The 20527-nt window shown below is 56.3% G+C and overlaps 1 protein-coding gene across 1 annotated transcript; it reads right to left on the bottom strand.

Annotated features, from left to right (window-relative positions):
* Positions 1–751: 751 nt before the first annotated feature.
* On the bottom strand, positions 752–18644 carry MCM5 (minichromosome maintenance complex component 5). Its single transcript, XM_081084627.1, has 17 exons — positions 18606–18644; positions 18095–18269; positions 16388–16514; positions 16165–16293; positions 13842–14014; positions 13014–13169; positions 10746–10912; positions 10099–10270; positions 9069–9180; positions 7397–7540; positions 6969–7034; positions 6600–6776; positions 5883–5995; positions 3972–4100; positions 3373–3515; positions 2496–2623; positions 752–1594 (listed from the first exon to the last, which is right to left on the bottom strand). The coding sequence occupies exons 2-17, from the start codon at positions 18259–18261 to the stop codon at positions 1493–1495; spliced, it is 2205 nt and encodes a 734-aa protein (XP_080940753.1). The 5' UTR covers positions 18262–18269; positions 18606–18644; the 3' UTR covers positions 752–1492.
* Positions 18645–20527: the final 1883 nt, after the last annotated feature.

Raw genomic sequence — 20527 nt, 5'->3', positions numbered from 1 at the left:
TTATATTACTAAATGTATTTAAATATAAAATACTTCACTGATTTTTCTTTAATTTTGTGAATTCTAGCTTTTTAAAACAAAATTATACTCAAATTGGTATTTCAACATGAGGCAAATCAATGAGCACAAGAATGGCATTGTTCATTTCTCCAGTACTGCTGTATGATGCTTTCTACCACTCAAACCTCACAATGTGGGGTGATGAATCCTATGACCTCCAGAGAGGTCAAGTGCTTTCCCCAAGGCCACACAGCGCGTGGGCGGTTCCTAGGAGAGACCCCATCTAGACTTGCAGCATCTCTGCCTTACCTACTAAGCTGTATAGCCTGGTAGATATCCATAGCCCTGAATACTAAATCAGCCTCACCTCACAGCCAGGTTCACCGTCCTAGGCACTTCACCAACAGTGGTTCATTTATCCTAACACAACCAGTGCCATCTCTATTACAGACTAGTAAACTGAGGCACAGAAAGACTACGTGAATCCAGCCAGTCTAACTGCAAAACCATATCTCCTATCAGAAAGGATATATGCATCCCTATGTTCATAGCAGCACAATTTACCATAGCTAAGATTTGGAAACAGCATAAGTGCCCATCAACAGATGAATGGATTAGAAAATTGTGGTACATCTACACAATGGAATACTATGCTGCTGTAAAAAAAAGGAATTCTTACCATTTGCAACAGCATGGACGGAACTGGAGAGCATTATGCTAAGTGAAATAAGCCAGTCAATGAAAGAAAAATACCACATGATCTCACTCATTTATGGATAATAAAGACCATTATAAACTGATGAACAAAAATAGATACAGAAGCAGAACAGCATCGAACAGACTGTCAAACTGCAGCAGGAAGGCTGGGGAGGGTTGGGGGCGGGGGTAAGAGATCAACTGAAGGACTTGTATGCATGCATATAAGCATAACCAATGGACACAAGACACTGGGGGGTAGGGGAGGCCGGGAGAAGGTCAAGGGGGAAAAAAGGAGACATGTGTAATACTCTTTGTATTATTTTAAGCAATAAAACAAATTTTTTAAAAAAAAAAAATATATCTCCTGCCCAACCACACAGCTGCTGGGGACCAGCTGAGACTGGTCAAGCTCACCCCCTTACAAAGACCTCCACACACACTGGGTCCTGCTGAACTGTCACCAGGGCCAGCAAGACAGCAGCTCTATCATCCCCAAGAGCAGCTGAGGAACCCAGAACCCAAAAGTGAGGACCTAAGTGGGAGAGCGGGTCAGACACCCAGCAGAAGCCTCCACGTATCCACACACACGGCTTTATTATGTCAAAGAACCCCAAAAGCACACTTCCGGGACCTGTCTGGGCTGACGCCAGAGGCAACCAGCAGAACAGGCGCTCCTCCCGCGGGGCAGGTGGGCCCCTCCACCCCCGGCACAGAGGAGAGCTGGAGGGAAGTTCAAGACGACAGTGACGGGGAGGCATCGCGGGGCGCCACTCCTGCTGTGGGCGGGGCAGGCTCACTTGAGGCGGTAGAGGACCTTGCGCTGCATGCGGTGCTGGATCTCGCCGCGCCGCAGCATGAGCTGCAGGACCTTGTGGATGGCGTGCTCTGGGTATTTCTGCGGACACAAGGCCGGATGCAGAAGTCTGCTTCCCGAGGAGACCCCAGGCACCACCGACCTGCCCCCTGGGCCTTGCAGAGCCCCCCGCAGAGCCCACGTGTCCCCCCTGCTCACAGGGAACTGTCCATCACACCCCCTCTGATCACAGGACTCACACTTCCTGAGCGCCTAGCACGCACCACGGGCTGTTCAGTCTTCACAAACAACTCGTTCCATCGCCACAACAACGCTATGCAGCTGGTATACAACCTTCCCCTCCTTACAGGGGAGTAAACTGAGGCACAGAGCTCGGTCACACAGCAAGTAAGTGGTAGAGCTGGGACTTAAATCACGTCCGTCTGACTCTAGAACCCAAGCTCTTCACGTCTGCAAACCTCTCTAAGCCTCGGTGTGCTCACCTACAGAACGGACGTCGTACTACCCCCTGCAGAGAACTGCTCTGAGGGTCAGAACGAGAGGGGAGCGGAGGCCAGGAGCTGGCACTGTTCCTGAGACGTAAAGATGGTGGCAAGTTCTCCGTAACATCTGGAAAGCCAGCTCCTCTCTGGGGTCAGGAGCACTGTCCCCAGAGAGATGGGAGGCTCATCCTCCTGGCTCTGCCCGTCCTCACCCCACAAAAGCCGGGCAATGGCGGGAAGTGGACAAGGGCCTGGGGAAGGCTGGGTGTGGTTCCACCAAGACCCCAACCACTGTCCTCCTCCCCTAATGAAATAGAAAAACAGCCCAGTCCCAAGAGGAAGAATGATGGGAAGAGCTCTGGGACGAGGACCAGCTGCCCCACAGCATGTCCGTGGACAATAGGACTCTGGTGTTGTGGGCGGGAACTGGGCCACGGCAGCCACGAGGAGACCCTTGCACCCTCCCCACCCCGCCCGGCCGGGCCCCAAGGAAGGCCCACCTGCTTGGTGAAGTCCTGGATGATGCTGTGCTCCGACACCTGGGAGCCGATGGCAAAGCGGCGCTTGAGCTGCTTCTCGATGCGGCTCAGCATCTCCTGGTCCTCCTGGCTGGTGAAGCCCTCCACCCCTGTGGGCACGAGAAGGGAGACGGTGGGTGGGGACGGGTGCCGGGATCTCAGTCGGCCCACAGTGGGAGGCTTGGAGATGGCGCCTCCAGCCCAAGGAAGAGCGGCTGGAGCCAGACCCAGAAGAGAAAATTACGGGAAGAGGAACAGTGTGCCAGGGAAGTGAGGGCCCGACTGAGGAGACGACTGGGGACCTGAAGTCGGGGGACGGGGCTACCGTGTGGGGAAGGATGCTTCAGGCAGAGGCAACGGCAGGCACAAAGGCATGAGGTGGGAACACGGGTGGCTGCTTCGAAACCCAGGACAGGAGGCCAGAGTGGTACCCAGGGGCCAGGTCCTGTGGGCCCTGTGGCCCTCGGCACAGGTTTCGTTGTGATTCTGGCGAGAGCAGCTGCCACTGGAGGCCTCTGAGGACAGACAGGAGCTGACTGTGAGGAAGCTGAGTGTCAGTTTTCTCCTAAGACGAGAAGGATGAAGTGGCCACTGGCTCCCAGGAGCCAGCTGTAAGACGGGGGAAAGAGCTTCACGGGGTGCTGGCTACGGTTCTTGGCCAATGATCAACTGCACCCGTTCCTAACGAACTGGCTCAAAGGACTGTGCTCAAGGGTCTGGAGAGAAGCGGCTCTTCCCATCGGGAGGAAATGCCCGGGGGAGAAACAGCAAGGAAGCAAAGGCAGGAAAGCAGCCACACCGGGGCCTCCAGCATGCCGCCCAGCCCTCGGAGCCCTGAGCCCGCAGCCCCGCTGCTCACCTGACAGGGTGCCCGACAAGGCGGCGTCCAGCGTGGACACCTGGAAGAGCCTCAGGGCCTCCTCCACGTCCGCCTCCGTGGCGAAGGGCTGCAGCCTCATCTTGCTGAGGGCCTCGGCGATGCGCACGATGGCCTCCAGCTGCCTGTGTGGGGGCAACGGGACACCAGGGGGGCCTGAGCCCATCTTCCCTCCCGGCCCTTCCTGACATCAGGGCAGTACCTGCCCAAGGTGGTAAGACCACAGCGGAGACTGCTGGGTGCCCCCTGCCCGGTCTGCCTGCTCCTCCTCAGTAACGGGACTTTTATTCCGCCACGTGACACCCAGCCTCCCTTGCATCTAGGTGTGTGTGTGAGTGAGGTGTGGCCAATGAGTCATAAGTCCAAACACTTTGTGGGATATTTAAGTGTCCTTAGCCCTGACCAGTGTGGCTCAGGTGGTTGCCAGCTGAGAGGGAGGTGACTGTTTACACTCCAAAAGGAGCTCCCCCACCCGCCTTCCCTAGGGCCTGGGCTGTGTGGTTAGCGATGGCCCGGCCCCGATGGCCCGGCATGCCCTGCTCTACAGTGAGGCCCACGCCCAGCCCTGCCCGCCGGCTCACCGCACAGTGATGGGGATGCTAGAGCGCCGCTCGCTGTCCCTCTCGTGCTGACGGGCCCCGCTGCGCATGAGGATGTACCGGTTCTTCAGCTTCTCCGCGGCCTCCGCTGACAGCCGGGGGCCACACTTCCTGCGGAAGGGGAAGGAGCAGCTGCCATGAGGCCGGAAGGAAACATGGGGCACCCTCCCTGCCCTCAGCTGGCTTACAATCACGTGCTTGCCCCCAACGGGCTGGGTGCATCCTTTAGAAGAGATTTAAGTAAAATCTGGGCTCAGACAGGTGCCTGAGACCAACAGCAGGAGAGAAAAACAGGTGCCTTGTCAGAAAATAGGCAGAGGGAAGCCAGGCCCATCTGCAGGGGGTGAAGACTGCCCTCCTTACTGCTGGGTGACATGCGGCTCAAGTCATGAAGCAAAGGTTGCCTCACCCACAGAACAGAATGATGGCACCACCACGCAGCACAGGGCCCAGTGGACAGCGGGCTCACAGCCGGCTTCCACCCAAACTTCCCCCCCAGCCAACACAACTGAGGATGTGATGCTCAGTGCCGCCCCAAGAGGCTTGGCAGTGACTGCTGTCCAGGGACAGGGAGCATGTCAGACTCTCCCAGGAGGGCGGGTGATCAGGTAGATCCTGATCAGGTAGGTCCTATTCCCTCCCACACACCACACAGGTCGTCGACTGACAGTCACTGATCCTAATCCAACCCCCATCCTGAGGATGAGGAGACCAAGGCTGGATGGAAGGAGCCAGCTCCCCACGGCTGTGAGGAGCTCGGAACCGTGATGAAGACCCAGAAATCACTGGGCACCACACCACCCATCACCCAGAGGAGGTGGTGAGTAGAAACCCGCCGGACTTTAGCGTTTCCCCTCCCAAGGAAGGGGCACTCAAAGATTCTTTCACTCTCAGGTTGTAGCTCCAACAAGACACAACCAAGGTGTCTGTCAAGACTGGTTTGGCTCAATGGATAGAGCGTCGGCCTGCAGACGGAAGGGTCCCGGGTTCGATTCTGGTCAAGGGCACATGCTGGGGTTGCAGGCTCAATCCCCAGTGGGGAGCGTGCAGGAGGCAGCCAATCAATGATTCTCTCTCATCACTGATGTTTCTCTCTCCCTCTCCCTTCCTCTCTGAAATCAATAAAAAAATACACTTAAAAACAAACAATAAAATACCTTGGCAGAGTGGCTAAAAGCACAGCCTCTGAGCCTGGTACTTGGGTTCAAATCCTGGCTCCACTACAACTCCTACCTGTGACCTTGGACAAGTTATTTAACCTTTGTCTGTCAGCTTCCCTATCTATAAAATAGAACAATAATACACCAGTTTCTTAGGTTTTAGGGAAGAGCTAAATTTCACTTGTCCATAAATACTGAGAGTAATGCCAGGCACAGAACAAGTACCCTACGTACGGTTACTATTACTGACCATCTGTGATAATAACAATAAAGTTGCAAGTGCCATTTACTGACTGGTTACGTGATGCAGGGCTGTGCTGAGTCCTTACTCATCATCTTGTGCAATCCTTACAAACCCCCAGGGAACACCAACGAGGGAAAGCAAGGCTCAGAGGTCAAGTGACTTGCCCAAGGTCACACAGTGGGGGTGGGCAATAGCCAGAGCCTGTGTCTACAATGACCACACTGCCCTGCCTCCCTGAATGTCAGGTGAGGGGGTGTCCTTGACACCACCTAATCCTACGCCCTCATTTTGGAGACGGGGACACTGAGGCCGACAGCCCAAGTGACCTGTGTAAGGTCAGACAGGAGTGGAGCAGATTCACGGAACTAGAACCCCAGAGGACAGCATCATCTCAGGCGTCCTTTATGAGGAGCAGGCCCAGGGGACAGGGCGCTCTCCCGCCCAGGGAGCCGGGGGGCCCCAGCCCACGGGCCAGCATCCAGGACTCACGCTCGGCAGTAGGCGATGAACTTCTTCAGCTTGGTCAGGTCCACCTCCCCCTCCACCGCCTGGGTCTGTGTGAGCGCGCTCACATGCAGAGTGATGACGTGTTTGGCCAGCATCTAGGGCAGAGGGGACCTGGGTCAGCGGGCAGGCCCTCCTAAGCCTGGGTCCCCACAGTGGTCCGGCAGGCAGGGAGGGAGCCTGCAGACCCAGAACCAATGGAAAGGGGGAGGCCTCCTCCTCCTCTGGGCTGTCAGCTGCTAAGACAAAAGCCCGGAGCTGCCAGGGCCTCCTCTGCCACCAGAGGGAGCAGCTGCCAGGGAACAAGACCCCCCACGGAGAGCAGAGCAGCAGCAGGAGCCCTGAGGACACCAGTGGGGCCTCAGACCTCTGGGCTGGTCCATTCCATCAGCCACCGAGTTCCTTTCAGAAATTTACAAACCAGAACTGGATGGGGTTCTATCACTTGTACCCAAATGTCAACTCCCCATTTCCCATGCAAGGGTCTGGGCCAGGGGGAGAGATTCACCCCCAATCACTCACAGGGAGGCAGAACTCTGCACCCTGGTCCAGTGCTCTCTGCAGTCCCCATCTGCCGCCTCCTGGGCTACCCACTATGGGCCCTATCCGATGGTCAGGGCTCCTGTCAGCCCCCGTTCCCCCTCCCCCAGAACCGTGGGCCTGGCTGGAGCCGAGCCCGTGCACCCTGCGGCCCTGACTCACCATGTCCCTCTCCTCGTTGTGCTCGTCCTTGACGATGAAGATCATGTCGAAGCGGGACAAGATGGTAGGCATGAAGTCGATGTTGTCCTCCCCCTTCGTCTCATCCCAGCGGCCGAACACCGAGTTGGCAGCAGCCAGGACGGAGCAGCGGGAGTTGAGGGTGGTGGTGATCCCAGCCTGAGGAGTGGGGAACAGATGACAGATCAGAGATGAGGACCCCAGACACGTATGCGCACAAGATGCTAGGCCTGCTGCTGCCGCCAACGGAGACCTGGGCAGGCAGGGCTTGGCACAGTGCTCAGAGCACCCTGGGCTCGGCCAAACCAAGCTGGATCTCAGCCGAATGGGCTTGCAGGGAGGACCACCCACCTTGGCGATAGAGATGGTCTGCTGCTCCATGGCCTCGTGGATTGCCACGCGGTCATCTTCTCGCATCTGTGAGGGGAGAGAGCGTCCATCAGACCAGGCGAGGGTGGGGGCAGTGCCAGGAGAGCTACAGCACGACCACTGCTGGTCCCAGCTTCATGCCAGGCCAACGGCAGGAACTGGGTCACCTCTCATCCTGGTAACAACTGAGTGGGCTTGGCTCTCCTCTCCCCACGCTCCAGATGTGGAAACTGAGGCTGGGAGAAGTCAAGCTACTTCCCAGTTACCCTATAGCGACAGGCAGGGGACTGAATACAAGTCTCCAAGTCAGAGGTGGTTCCTAGGTCCAGGCATAGAAGACCACACCCCCTGCCCTGAGACCACTAGGTGCCACCTACCTTTCAGCCACCACCTCACCCTGTCAGCCTCACCTTGTCAAACTCATCGATACAGACGACCCCGCCATCAGCCAGGACCATGGCTCCGCCCTCCATGATGAAGTTCCGAGACGAGGGGTCCCTCATCACCGAGGCTGTCAGGCCTGCCGCGCTGCTGCCTTTCCCAGATGTATACACCTGGGGAGGGCCATGGGAGGTGTCAGGGCCCAACACAGCTCCATGCTGACCCCAAGTCAAGGGGACCAGAAAGCTGTGACTCACACAAGGTCACACATCACAGCTGGCCACAGGGCACAGACAGAACGCAGGGAGCCTCCCGCTGGATGAGGACACCCCGGCCCATCCGGCCTGGAGGGTTGCCCCACTGGGTGGTTCACATCCATTACACCCTGAGCCTGCCTCAGCTCCGAGCCTCAGCGGAGCCCCGCCATGATGACCCTAGGAACCAGCCCTTAGGGGCCTGGCTCATCACAGAGGAGCGGCCTCAAAGCTACAGACTTCTGACTCCCAGAAAAAAGCTTCCCCAACCCTGAGTCCCATGTCATCTTTGAAAAGACCTGCAGGCCACATGCTGTCACTGAGCCTTTGCATGGTGGCAAGTCCAAACTGAGAAGCGTTTTAGTGTAAGATTTCAATCTTAGTGCTAAGAAGGGAACGTAAAGTATCTCCTATTTTCTTACGTTAAGCTACATGTTGAAATATTGTAAATATGTTGGACTAAACAGAATATTAGGATTAATTTCACCTGACTTTCTTTTTCCACTTTTTAACATGGCTACTAGAACATCTAGCACAGGGGTGGGCATACTTTTTGACTCGAGGGCCACAATGGGTTCTTAAACTGGACCGGAGGGCCGGAACAAAAGCATGGATGGAGTGTTTGTGTGAACTAATATAAATTCAAAGTAAACATCATTACATAAAAGGGTACGGTCTTTTTTTTTTTTAGTTTTATTCATTTCAAAAGGGCCATAGTTTGCCCACGGCTGATCTAGCATCACACATGTGGCTCACATGTGCAGCTGACACACATTTCTATTGGACAGCCCTGGCACGAGCACTTGTCGCACACACTTCCTATCTACCCAGAGACCACCCCTCCCACCTGTACAACCCGTCCCACTGAACACGCAGGCATCCTCGCCCCACTCTGATCCCCAGACACGCTCATCACTGCAGAGGCCCCAGCCTACCAGGCACCTGCGTTCAAATACCTGCACTAGCACCTACTATACTAGCAAGACACGTAGCTATTCTGTACCGTTTCCTCATCACAGGACGGGCTCACATGCCTACTGCAGAGTCGAGGTGCACGTTTAAGAGTAAACAGACGTCGGTCACTTCAAGCAGTGGCTGGCCCTTGAGTTTAGCCATGACCATTACCAGCGTTATGATTTAGTGGGCGGGTAAACTGAGGCTCAGGGAACAGAGGTGACTTGCTCAAGGCCCACAGCCAATGACTGGCCAGGCTGAAACCCCAACCCCAACCTGCCTCACATCCGGTGCTCTGCCCGCTACCCCAAAACTACACCCACCTGTTGATTTCCTTCCCTCTCCTCCTGTGCTAGCTGCCCACAACCAAGGGGAATGAGGAAGAGATTCTGGGTGATCCTGCCCACCAAGAGGACCCGGGGGACCTGGTGGCCCTGCCCTCGGCCTTCCTCCCTGCTGGGCAGCCACGGAGAGCAGCTCCTCAAGTACTCACCCCAATGGGAGAGCACTTCTCCACAAACTTCAGCAGCTGGGACTTGGCCGTCCCCGGGTCCCCCAGCATCAGCAGGTTGATGTCTCCTCGGCGAGTGAGTCCATCAGGGAGCCTAGGGAGGACACGCAGGTGGGCAAGGCAAGAATCGCCCGAGGCCTGGGCTCAGGCTGTTCACAATGGCAGCAGGCCGTCAGCCCCCTGACCTACCACGGGCCTCAGAGCAAGTGGGGAGGCAAGGGTCTGGGCTGAGACCACGCTCACAGCCCCGTGGTAACTTGCCTCCCAGGGAGGGGGGTGTCAAAGGAAACTGGCACTTGGGGCTGGGCTGGGGCACACAGTGAGCCTCTGATAACCACCCTCGTAGCTGGGCAGAAGGCAAGCAGGGAAGCCGCCAGTGGGCTGTGCGTGGAAGTGGACTGGGAATCACATGGGCAGGCTCCTGGCCCTACATGTGCCTGTGAACAAGTTCCCTTAGGTCTTTATGCTTCAACTGCCTCAGCTATAAAATGGGTGTGATCGTAGCTTTCTCACAGGGTTATGAAGACTGGCTGGGTTTCAGACACATTAAAGCGCTTAGAAAAAGGCCTAGCGGACAGTAAGAATCAGTAAGTGGCAGCTGCTAGTCATATTAATTTCCAGATCTCTATTACTTAATCGTTTCAAAGGGCATGCGACGCCCTGTGTTGGGTCTTTCACTTGTCGTCCATGTGGAAGCGTGGGTTGAGAGGTGGTGTCTCTTGCCCAAGGTCACACAGTAAATAAGCAGCATGGCAGAGACTGCAAGCCCAGAGCCCTCCCCACTGTGCCCGCCAGGTCCCCCACAGCCCACCCCTAGCCAGGGCTGGGGATGGGTCTCTCTGGAGAGAGGATGGATCAGTCCCCAGCCAGCTGACAAGGAGCCTGTGAGAGCAGGCAGGGCTGAGAGTCTGGGGAAATGAGAAGAGGATTCATGTCCTGACCATCTGGGAGCTGTTCTCCTGTGAGCCAAGTCACCGTCCCCTCCCCAAACCCGGGGAGCCCAGACCCCCACCTTTTCCGGGAGCCCCCAAAGAGCAGGCAGGCGATGGCCTTCTTCATGTCCGTGCCCCCGAAGATGGAGGGGGCGATGCTCTTGGAGATGACCTCGTAGACATTGGGGAGGGCAGCCAGCCGCCGGAACTCCTCCTCCTCCTGCGGGGTCACGGCCCCAGCAAAGCTGCGGCCTGGGGCGGGGGGGGGGGGGGGGGGGGAGGGTGGAGGGGAGGGAGGGTGCATGAGAGCTGTGTGAGGGAGAACTTGGTGCTGCTCAGGGCGTCTCAGAGGGGAGGGGAGGGGCAGCTCGTCAGCAAAAAGGCAAAGCCCCCATCCCCCCCTTAGGAATGGGCTTGCGAGTTCCAGGGTCCAGTGAGTGAGGGGAAGAGTGGGGGGAGTCAGAGGAGCCAGGGGGTCAGATTGTGGAGGCCCCTGTGGACTCCTGGGAAGTCGTCCATCTTGCAGAGAGGGGTGGGGTGCTCTCAGCCAAGGAATGACGTGGTGTCTTTGGTGATGACAGCACCGCTTACCCTGACCACTGTGTGGAACAGTGTAGGGGCCAGAACAGGGAGGAGGCCCAATAATAATTCAGGAAGACAACGTGAGCTCGGCCAGGGTGCAGCACAGCCTTTGGCAGGGCCAGGCCAGGGCCCAAAGCCAACTCACCAGAGCCATCTGTGTCCACCTGGATGCCCAGGACACGGATGTAGGAGCTCCGGATGCCCACGCCCACCCTGTCTCGGCCCTTGCTGGAGGTCAGGCCAAACTTCTTAATGGAGTAGATGCCCATGATGGTGACCCTGTTCCCGGGGACGACCTTGTCACACAGGTACCTGAGAGGTCGATGGGGAGGAAGGGGAAAAGCAGGTGAGAGCCAGGTGGAGACAGAGTCCTGACTCTACCCACCCTGTCACGCAGTCCACCTTAGCATTTCTACCAGAGGCCTTACAACCTGAGCTGCTCCAGACCTGTCCTTCCCATGGGCACAGAAAACGGGTCTCTCCCCCTCATCACAGCCTACCCCCTGCTTGGGCAACTCAGTGACTTGGAGGACAATGATGACAATCCTTGGTGACGTACCCCTTCCACTGCCTTCACAAGCTCATTTGTTATGCTGCTCGGGGTCAGAGGGGAGCCTACCCCGAGCCCTCGGAAGTCCCGTCGCAAAACATTTGTCTAACCACTATGCTGTACCCCTGAAACTAACACAAAATAATATTGAGATTGGGGGGGATGGGGAAGGTTGGTGGTGTGGAGGGATTGAGCAAAAAAGAACTCATGGTCATGGGCAACAGTGTGGTGATTGTGGGGGAAGGGGGTGGGTGGAGGTGGAAGAGGGTATGAGGGGACTAAATGGTGATGGGGAAAAATAATATTGAACATAAACTGTAACTGAAAATGAAATTTAAAAAGTAAAAATAATGGGGGCAGGAGCCGGCAGGGAGAGGTCAATGGGGAAAATGGAGACATATGTAGTACTTTCAACAATAAAAAATTTAAACCTCCCCCCAAAAAAGTAAAGATAAAATAAAAATAAAAAGGCCCCCTCCATCTCTCTGCTGTCAGCCTCGTCGCAGGGTGCCCCTTAGCCACCTCAGGGAAGCCTCCCCCTGCCCCCCCAGCTTCCCCGCAAGGACTACTCCCATTTCTGCCCCTTCACGGCTCCAGGAGCTCGGCCAAGTCCTTTTTCCTCTGGACTTTCGTTTCCTCTTTTGAAAAATAAGATGTTGAAACAAGGAAGTCTTGGGCATGGAGGAAGCACTGGGACACTGCCACTCAGAAGCCATGTGATGGCAAAGAAGTCACTGATAACACCTGGTCTGACCTGCCCGACTGCTGTGGGACCCAGTGAGGTCACAGGCACAGGCACAGCCTCTGAGGACTGTCACTGTCACTGTTAGTGCTTCAGCAGAGGGTTCTAGGACTCCTCTCTTATGTCCCACTGAAGCTTTGTGGATCACAGACAGCTGGGACAAAATCTAATATATACGAACCCTTAGCCTGTATAAGAAACTGTGCTCAGCGTCTGACGTGCATTTTCCAGTTTAAATCTCACAGCAGTCCGATGAGAGATTAAGGACTGTCAAGACTGATCTCCATTTTACTGATACAGAAACCGAGGCTCAGCAAGTTCATGCAACTTGCTTAAGAGTCTGACTTCTACAGGTTCTACTGCCACCGGAGAAGCTAATGAGCCCTGGCCAGTGAGGCTCAGTTGGTGGTGTTGTCCCATGCACCAAAGGTTGCCGGTTCGATTCCTGGTCAGGGCACATGCCCAGGGTGTGGGTTCCATCCCTGGTCATTGATGTTTCTCTCTCTCTCCCTCTAAAAATCAATTAAAAATCTTTAAAAAAAAAATGAAGCAAATGAAACCTCCAAGTCTGCTCTCCAGAAAAATGCACATGCACAGAACATTTGTGCAGCCAGGGTGTGCAAGCCCCAGTTCAGGACCCTAGTCACCATCTCCAAACCTTCTGCCCGTTACTGTAAGGGGACTAGGCTCCAGCTCGGCACCCTCTCCCTCTTTCCAATGGCTCAACAAAATCCAAGGAAGAATCTTAACAGCGAGGCGGGGCAGGGGCAGGTGTCAGGCTGGGATGAGGCCTCCCAGCTGCTGGTTATCTAGCTCCTGGTTATCTAGCCTCCTGGAGCCTCCCGGTTCTAAGAGGGCTGAGAGTCTCCCAGGAAGATCACAGGCTCAAAGCTCCTCCAGAGTCAGTGACATGTCCTCAATCAGCAAAAGGGGGGCTGACATGCCCGCAGGTGATGGGAAGACGACAGGAAACTGAGGGAAGTGCCAGGCACAGAGCAAGTGTCCCCTAACCAGCCACCCTCTCCTCCCCACCCACCACGCTGGATGGTCCACACCCAGCACCAGTTTAGGGCACAGCCAGGGACGCTGACCGCGTGGGTGCCCATCGGCAGCTGCCTCACCTGTCGCAGTAGAGCTGCATGTGCCTGGGCATCTCACCGTGAGGCACTGCGTCAGGCAGCTCCTGCAGCTTCAGAGTCTGGAAGTCCACGCACTTGCACTTGTCGGGCATGATGAAATACGGGTCCAGCGGGCACCTGGGGCGCCCAGCCTGATCCCTGTATGGGGAAGAGGAGTCACCAGAGCCGCCCTGAGAACCCAGAGCCCATCCCAGGAGTCAGCAACAAGGCCTGGTTGGCAGCAAATTAAGGATAAGCTGGGGAAAGACCCTAAAAGGTAGCTCTGGGGGACCACACACCAGATTAAGAGTGGGAGACCTGCTCCGGGCCAGGCTCTTCCATGAACTTGCTGGGAGGCAGACCAGTCACACTCCCAGTCCCCTCACAGGGTGTCAGTGTACCCACAGGTAGAGAGGGTCCAGACTGCTAATGACCTTACTAATCCCCCAGTCAAATCCCAGGATCCCTAAGGGTCTGGGCACCTGGAGACCTTTCCCAGGTCCAGGCCTCTATATACCCCTATATACTGAAATCAGTACTTAACTACTGTAGCACTATCATAGCAAAACACCTACTATGTGTCAGGCACTATTCTAGGTGCCGGGGACACAGCAGTGGACAAAAAGTCCCTTGCCCGTATAGAGCTAAGGTTCTAGTCAGGGGAAACCGGAAAACACCCGGCAAATAACTACATAACATAGTGACAAGCAGCTCTGTGCCTCTCCCACTGGGCGCCCCCTGCCCCAGCCCCTCGGAGCAGCATCCTCATCCTTCACATCTCCACTCACATCACCTCCTCACAGTCCCGAAGGCCGCTCAAGGCCCACTCACGTGTTGCACTTCCTGGGCAGGGCGTAGCCCTCCAGGCCGGGGTGCATGGCGATGTTGGTGAGGGTGTTGCGGCAGCTGCGGCACTGGATGGAGATGCGGGTGGCCTTGGCGCGGACCCCGGATGCTGAGATGATGATGCCAGGGATCTTCACCAGGTGTGACATCATGTCTGACTGTAACAGAGCCATGGGAGGATGGTGGGTTACAGGGAGCCAGGTACACCTGAGATGATGCATGCAAGCCTTTTTTTAATGCACACTGAAATATTTAGGGATAAAGTGCCATGTCTGTAACTTACTTTACAAAATACTTTGGCGGGGGAGGGGGGCGGGTGGGGAGATGAGAGAAAAAGCAAAGAAGGCAAAATGTTAACAGCCATTACATTTAGGTGAAGGTATAGATTCATTACACTACTCCCTACCTTTCTGTAATATTTAAGAATAAAAAGCCAAAAATAATAAAAGTTTTTTTCCCTCATCTTTCCCCCCCATTTCCACTAGTTTTTCCGGGACAGGCAGGCTAGAGGTTCATGCTGATGCCTTTCCCCCAAAGCCTGCAGGGAGGGGAGACACACAGAGAGGAGGCCAGCCCCCCTCTAGTAACTGAGGCCAGAGCCCCAGGTGCCTGCCATGGCCCAGGGGTCACTGGAACTGCTGAAACCACCAGAGCATGTTTTCTAGAAAACAATCGACAAACCCTGGCACTCAGAGTTGGAAAGGACTGGGGTTGCCTTGGCCCGGCCTCTAAGGCATCCCTGACAAGTGATCTTCCGAGAGCAGGCTCCGTCCCTTGTTAGGAAACCCATCACCCAAAGCAGGCCATTTCCTGTGTTTTCCAGCGAGTCCGAGACCGGAAGGCTGACGCTGGGAGGAGCGGAGGCTGGCCTCTCTGATGAAACAGCTGCCCCGGAGAGCAAGTCTAACTCCGCTTCCACTGAGGGGCCAAGCGCGTGAAGCCCAGTTTGGTTCCATCAGGTCCTGGAGACCCTCCCTGCTGCTGGGAACAGAGATGAAGCCACACGTTCCGTAGCCTCCAGGGTCCACACTCTGGCTTCTGGAGCGACCTGCCGTCGTGCGAGCCAAGGAAGGCTTCACGGGGACCCCAACAGAGGTCACGGGGGACAGTGGACCCCACTGTGAGTTCACCGAGCACAGGCACGCGCTTCCTTTCATCTTCTCACAACCACCTTGTGACAGAACCAACGCCATGACTTCTCCCTCACTGCTCTCCCGGCTCCACTCCTGCCTAGTCTGTAAATTCTCCTTCCGCACAGCAGCCAGAGGGACCTTTTACAAGTGCAATCAGCCTGCTCTTCCACGTAACCCTCCACTGGTCTCCTACTGGGATTCAAAATCCAAGCTCCTTCCTCCAACGGAAAGGCCCGGCGTCCTGGCCTCTCCACCCCTTCTTCCTTTCCTTTTCCCCCATCGTCACTCCCTGGGCTCTGGCTACACTGGCTCCTTCCTGTTCCCGGAAACAGCCCTTGCACCTGCTTCTCTGTGAGCCCGGAGTGCTCGTCCCTCAGGCTGTGTCCCTCGGGCTGCGGCATCGCTCAGACTCGCGCCCCCAGCACTTCCTCGAAGGCCTCCCTCAGCCACTGTCATGCTGCCCGATTTCTTCTCTTCATGACTCACATCCCAGAACCTGCCACCATCTCCGTGCTCGTCTGCTTCTCTCTGTAAGCGCCATGGGACAGAGGCCCTGTCTGTCCACAGTGAGTCTAGCCCAGAACCTGGAGGGAGGCACACTCAGGATTTGCCGAGTTAAACAGATAAACGACTGGATGACAGACAGGCTCTGCCCCTCTCCTGCTTCCTCATCCCTCTGCAGCCATGCTCGCAGGCTTTCAACATGGCCCTGCACATCGCATGCCCTCCTCACCTCTGGACTTTGCACTAGCGCACACCTCCCCCACCCACCCCATGCTCTCTCCCAACGGTCTGTGTGCTGCTCGTTCCCATCCTCAGATCTCACTCAGATGTCAGCTCCCCAAAGAAGCCTTCTCCATCCTTTCCAGAGAGGCTCCCACTTGCTCGTCACCCTCATTTCCTCCGATCACCTAAAATTGTCATGGGTGCTGTTTACTAGTTCCTCAGTCTCCCCGGGGCAATAATAAACTCGGTGAGGACAGGGGCGTGTCCTTTAATTCACTGTTGTTCCTCTAGGATCCAACTTAATGCTCTGCCCACAGGAGCAGCTCAGTAAACACTTGTCCAATGAGTTAAATTCGATTACACGGCTGGCACCCAGGTAGGTCAGCCTGAGGAAGCAGGAGAGGGGCAGAGCCGCTGCCACCCTCCACCCAACCTCTGAGCAAACCCACCTTCAGGCTGCGAATGCTGGACGGGCTGGCGTCCGACTTGAGCATGACCTGGATGTCCTGGAGCACCTCCTCACCACTGGGCCGGGGCCGGGTCACCTCATCGGCCACCTCCTTGGCAGCTTCCTCCAGCTGGAGGGGGAAGGGAACAGGCTGTCAGTGCCTGGCGCAGGGCAGCCCGGGGGGGGGGGGGGGGGGGGGGGATGGAGGACAGTGTCCCACTCACCAGCTGCAAATGCTCCGTCGGCTGCTTGTACAAGAAGTCAGCCAGGTCCTCATCAAAGCTGGCCAGGTCCTCCATCTCCACCTCGATCCAGTACTCCCCCAGGTTGTAATGCCGCTTGAGTTCATCCCTGGAGTGGGCAGGTGGCAGTTGAAGGTGGGTAAGGGTGCAGAGAAGAGGACGGAACGCTGGCTAAGGTGCATTGCACCCTGAATGTGCCCTCACGGCCACCAGCACTGCTCCCCCACTTCTCTTCCCAGACACAGGTCGAGTTCCAGGTGGTTTTCTGACTTTACCCCACAGAGGCCACCGCTGCCAGCAGAGGCATCCTCCACTGAGAGCTCCGTGGAAGCACGTTTCAACACTCAGACTGGCCTCTGCATGCAGGTCAGTTTGGGTAACTCTCACCGTAAACCAGTTCCTTCATTCCAGGACTCCTTGGAGCCTTTAACTAGCTCAGCTCAGGAAACTAACAAGGTTCACTCCTCAGAACTTGGAGACTGAAGGCAGCACACAGGATACACACCATGTGTGTCCCGTCAACCACCAGACAGACCCTTCTTGCAGAGTATCCCCTGGGACTATCGTCCCCAAAAAACACACTTGGGGACACAGACCTTCACAGAGCCTGCCCCAGCCTCATCTCAGGCCTCATCCCCTTCTGCTTTATGCCTGGAAGCCATAGAAAACTGCCAGCCTGATCCACAGGGCCCTTGCCCTACCAGGCCACCCTGTACCTCAGCCCATGCAACTGCTGTGCAATGCTTCCCTCCCCACCCCCCACCCCGTCAGCTCAGGGGTCACCTCTGGAAGCCTCGCCTAACTCATTTACATTCCTTCTTTGGGGTGACTCTCACCTAGTACTTATTTGTTGGTCTCTATCCCTCGCTCCCACTGGCCTTGAGGGCGAGCAGCGTGAATCTTTTCCTATCTGTGTCTCAGTGTCTGGCACAGCGCCAGGCAGACAGATGGTCAACATCAGCTGGCACGTGAATAAATGGAGGCAGGAATGGCTATGCCCATTTTACAGATGAAGAAACCGAGGACCGGAGAGACTGTCACTTGGAAGTCACTCCGCCAGAGCCTGGACCTGCAAACTCCTGTTCTCTGCATCTGAAGGACCGACAATGACAGATGGTGCAAGGGCCGGGAGCAGGGGCTGCGCTGCCCAGCTCCTCCAGGGCTGCAGCCCAGCACCTGGAACAGAGCCTGGCAGGCAGCAGGTGCACCGTCAGTGAGGTGACAGACTGGAGTGAGTGAGGGAGTGAGTGAATGAATGAATGAGTGAATGAGGGAATGAATGAATGATGTAAATCATAACCCCCATCTTCACCTATTGCACATTGAGAGCTTGAGTCTGAGGTGTCTGACGTTAAGTGGAAGGGCAGTCAGAAGACGACCTCGGAACAAGATCTGGAACAAGAGCCACAGGCCCAGGGACTCCTCCAGCTGGGTCGCTGGCGGCCCACTGAACAGGTGACTCACTCCAACGTGAACTTCGGGTATGAAATATGCAAAACTGCACCCCACCGGGGGCGGGTCGGAGAAGCACCGCTGGACCAAGCGCCTTAGAACCGGACGGGCTCCTTCCCCTGCCGCCAGTCGTCCCCCCGCCCCCCGCCCCCCGCCCCCCGCCCGGACTGTCGGTGCCTCCAAAGGCTGTGCGCCCGCCGGTGAAGGTGCGGCGCCGCTCCCCCGCCCCAGCCGCACCTGTACTTGAAGGTGAAGCCGGTGCGGTCGGTGCCCACGCGGTACTGCCGCAGGAACTCCTTGAAGCGCCTCTGCAGCTGCGATTTGCGGGCCCTGCCCTCGTCGGCCGCGGGGTCGCCCCCGAAGCTGTCGCTGTAGAACACGCCGGGGTCGTCGAAGCCCGACATGCCTGCACCTGGCGCGGGGACAGGGCGCTGGAGCGGACGGCGGGCCGCGCGCCTCCCCCGCCCGACGCCGGGGCCTCGGCTCGGAATTCGGGGCGGGGGGTCCCGGCCCCCACTCAGGGCGAGGGGAGGGGGAGAGGGAAGGGGAGATGGAAGGGAGAGAGAAGGGAGAGGGAGGGGGAGGGGAGGGGAGGGAGGAGAGGGGGACGGACCCTGGTTTCCCCCCTCCCCCCCATCCCGACCCCGGTCCTCCCGGGAGAAACCACTGCCCACCCCCACTGCAGTCGCCTGCGGACCCCCAGTGGGTCAGCTCCCGGGCCCCCACTCGCCAGTCCCACCGGCCTCACCTCTCCTCTCTGCACCCCACGAATTCCGAGAGACAAGCACCCCCCAAGCCCCGCCACAGAGTTTCGCGGGGAAAAACCAGACGTCGAGTTCGCACGCCGCGGCCGCTGCGTTCCCATTGGCTGGCCTGGGCTCCGCGGACACCGATTGGACCGCTCTGCGCCCTCTAGCCCCGCCTCCCGGGCCGGCATTCCTAGACGATTGGCTTCCGGGCTCATGATGTCATGCTTCCGGGACCTTTTCCAGGCTCCATTTTGTCTACCAGCAATTTGGCGCGAAATTTCTGGCAAGGGGGGGCGGGGGGGATGGGCGGGACGAGCGGGAGGGGCGCCAAGATGGCGGGGGGCGGGGCGCCGGGGGCTGTGCGCGGGGGTGGGGGGGAGGGGGACTTCCGGTGCTGTGCGCAAGCCTCTCCAAGTCTCTGCGGTCCTCGCCGGCGGGGCCAGGACTTGGCAGCTGGTGCCGAAGGATATCCCTTGCGTGCATGCTCGTCCGGCGACTGTGCCCGTGGGAGCTGTCACTCAACGGCACAGAGAAAAAACAAAATTAAAATAAACAAAAGTCTCCGAGCCCAGGAAGTGGCGGTTCGACTCCCGATGAGGGCACTCGCCCAGGTTGGGAGCTCGACCCCCAGGAGGGGGTGTGCAGGAGGCAGCCGATCCGTGATGCTCTCTCATCATTGATGTTTCTCTCTCCCTCTCCCTTCTGTTCTGAGATCAATAAAAACGTATTTTTAAAAAAGAAAGAAAGAAAGTGGCCCCTTTCAGAGCCATGGGGTGGGAGAGCCCATGAGAAGTACACACCTGCGGTGGGAGCCGGCCGCCCTGGTTCGGCAGGAACCTCTCCTCCAGGGCGGTCATGCGACTGGCCGCCTGGTCTCCCCTGCGCAAGCCCGTCACACTCGGGCGCATGCGGCCCACAACGAATATTTTTGCGGCCCAGCCAGAAACGAAACTTTCGTAACTTAATTTTTACAATATCTTGTTATACATAATCATTAATAACGAACTACAACGTCTGCCAATGGCTGATGACTATGATCGTGTTGCATTCATTTCCCCTACGTGCAGGTGCACATTTCTCTCCGCTAATACCAGCGGCGAATATTTTAGCGGCCGATGGCCGCGTCATTAGTCTTGCACTGACTTGTTTGGTGTGCGCAACAGGAAATATTTCGCTTTCGGAGAACAGGAAAAATAGGTTTATTTGCGTTATGCTTACTCGTTTGTGCAGTTATTCAGTGTCTGGTAAGTTAATGTTCAAGAAAAATATTAATTTTTATTAAAATTCTATTATTTTGTGTTAATGATGACTCATTTTATTTCAGCCCTCTGTATCCAGCATGTCTCTATGGAAATGAACGTACGTTTCTATGAAAATTGAACTTTTGTTTTTTGCGGCCCACATAAACGTACACCTTGTTTATTCGGCCCGTGTTTGCCTTTGAGTTTGACAAGCTTGTCCTAACTGTTAGGGCCTAACGCACCTGGGACCAAAGTCTTCCTATCTTGGGACTTGACATTTTCATAAACCCAGATGGTGTTTTGTTTTATTTTAAATGGAAGATTTTAAATTATTTGGACGTGCTTAACATTTGCGAAAATTCACGCTCAGATTCCCAACCTAGCTTGAAAAATAGGGAGATTTGGCAAAAATGGACGCATGCTCCAGCAGCAGCAAGGGCTGCATAATCTCCCCCGTGTTTCGTTTCCATCCCCCAACACGAACTGGGAAGCACTTTTTCCTTTGCCACCAGGTTCACACAAACATATGCTTATGGGGAGTGTTTACAATGTGTACTTTTACAGTGTATAAAAAAAGATATCAAACCCTGTCTGGTTTGGCTCAGTGGATAGAGTGCTGGCCTGTGGATTGAAGGGTCCCGGGTTCGATTCCATCAGGGGCACATGTCTGGGTTGTGGGC

This window comes from Myotis nattereri (assembly GCF_964212035.1).
Source record: "Myotis nattereri genome assembly, chromosome: 2".
In the NCBI taxonomy this organism is placed as follows: Eukaryota; Metazoa; Chordata; class Mammalia; order Chiroptera; family Vespertilionidae; genus Myotis; species Myotis nattereri.
The sequence above is the reverse complement of the archived record's forward strand: the minus strand, read 5'-3'. Positions and strand labels throughout refer to the sequence as shown.

Coding starts and splice junctions, on each gene's coding strand:
- MCM5 (XM_081084627.1), bottom strand. CDS start 18,261: ATGTCGGGCTTCGACGACCCCGGCGTGTTCTACAGCGACAGCTTCGGG. Junction 6,777..6,968: donor AGACCATCTCTATCGCCAAG/GTGGGTGGTCCT, acceptor CCCACTCCTCAG/GCTGGGATCACCACCACCCT. Junction 1,595..2,495: donor TCCAGGACTTCACCAAGCAG/GTGGGCCTTCCT, acceptor TTGTGTCCGCAG/AAATACCCAGAGCACGCCAT.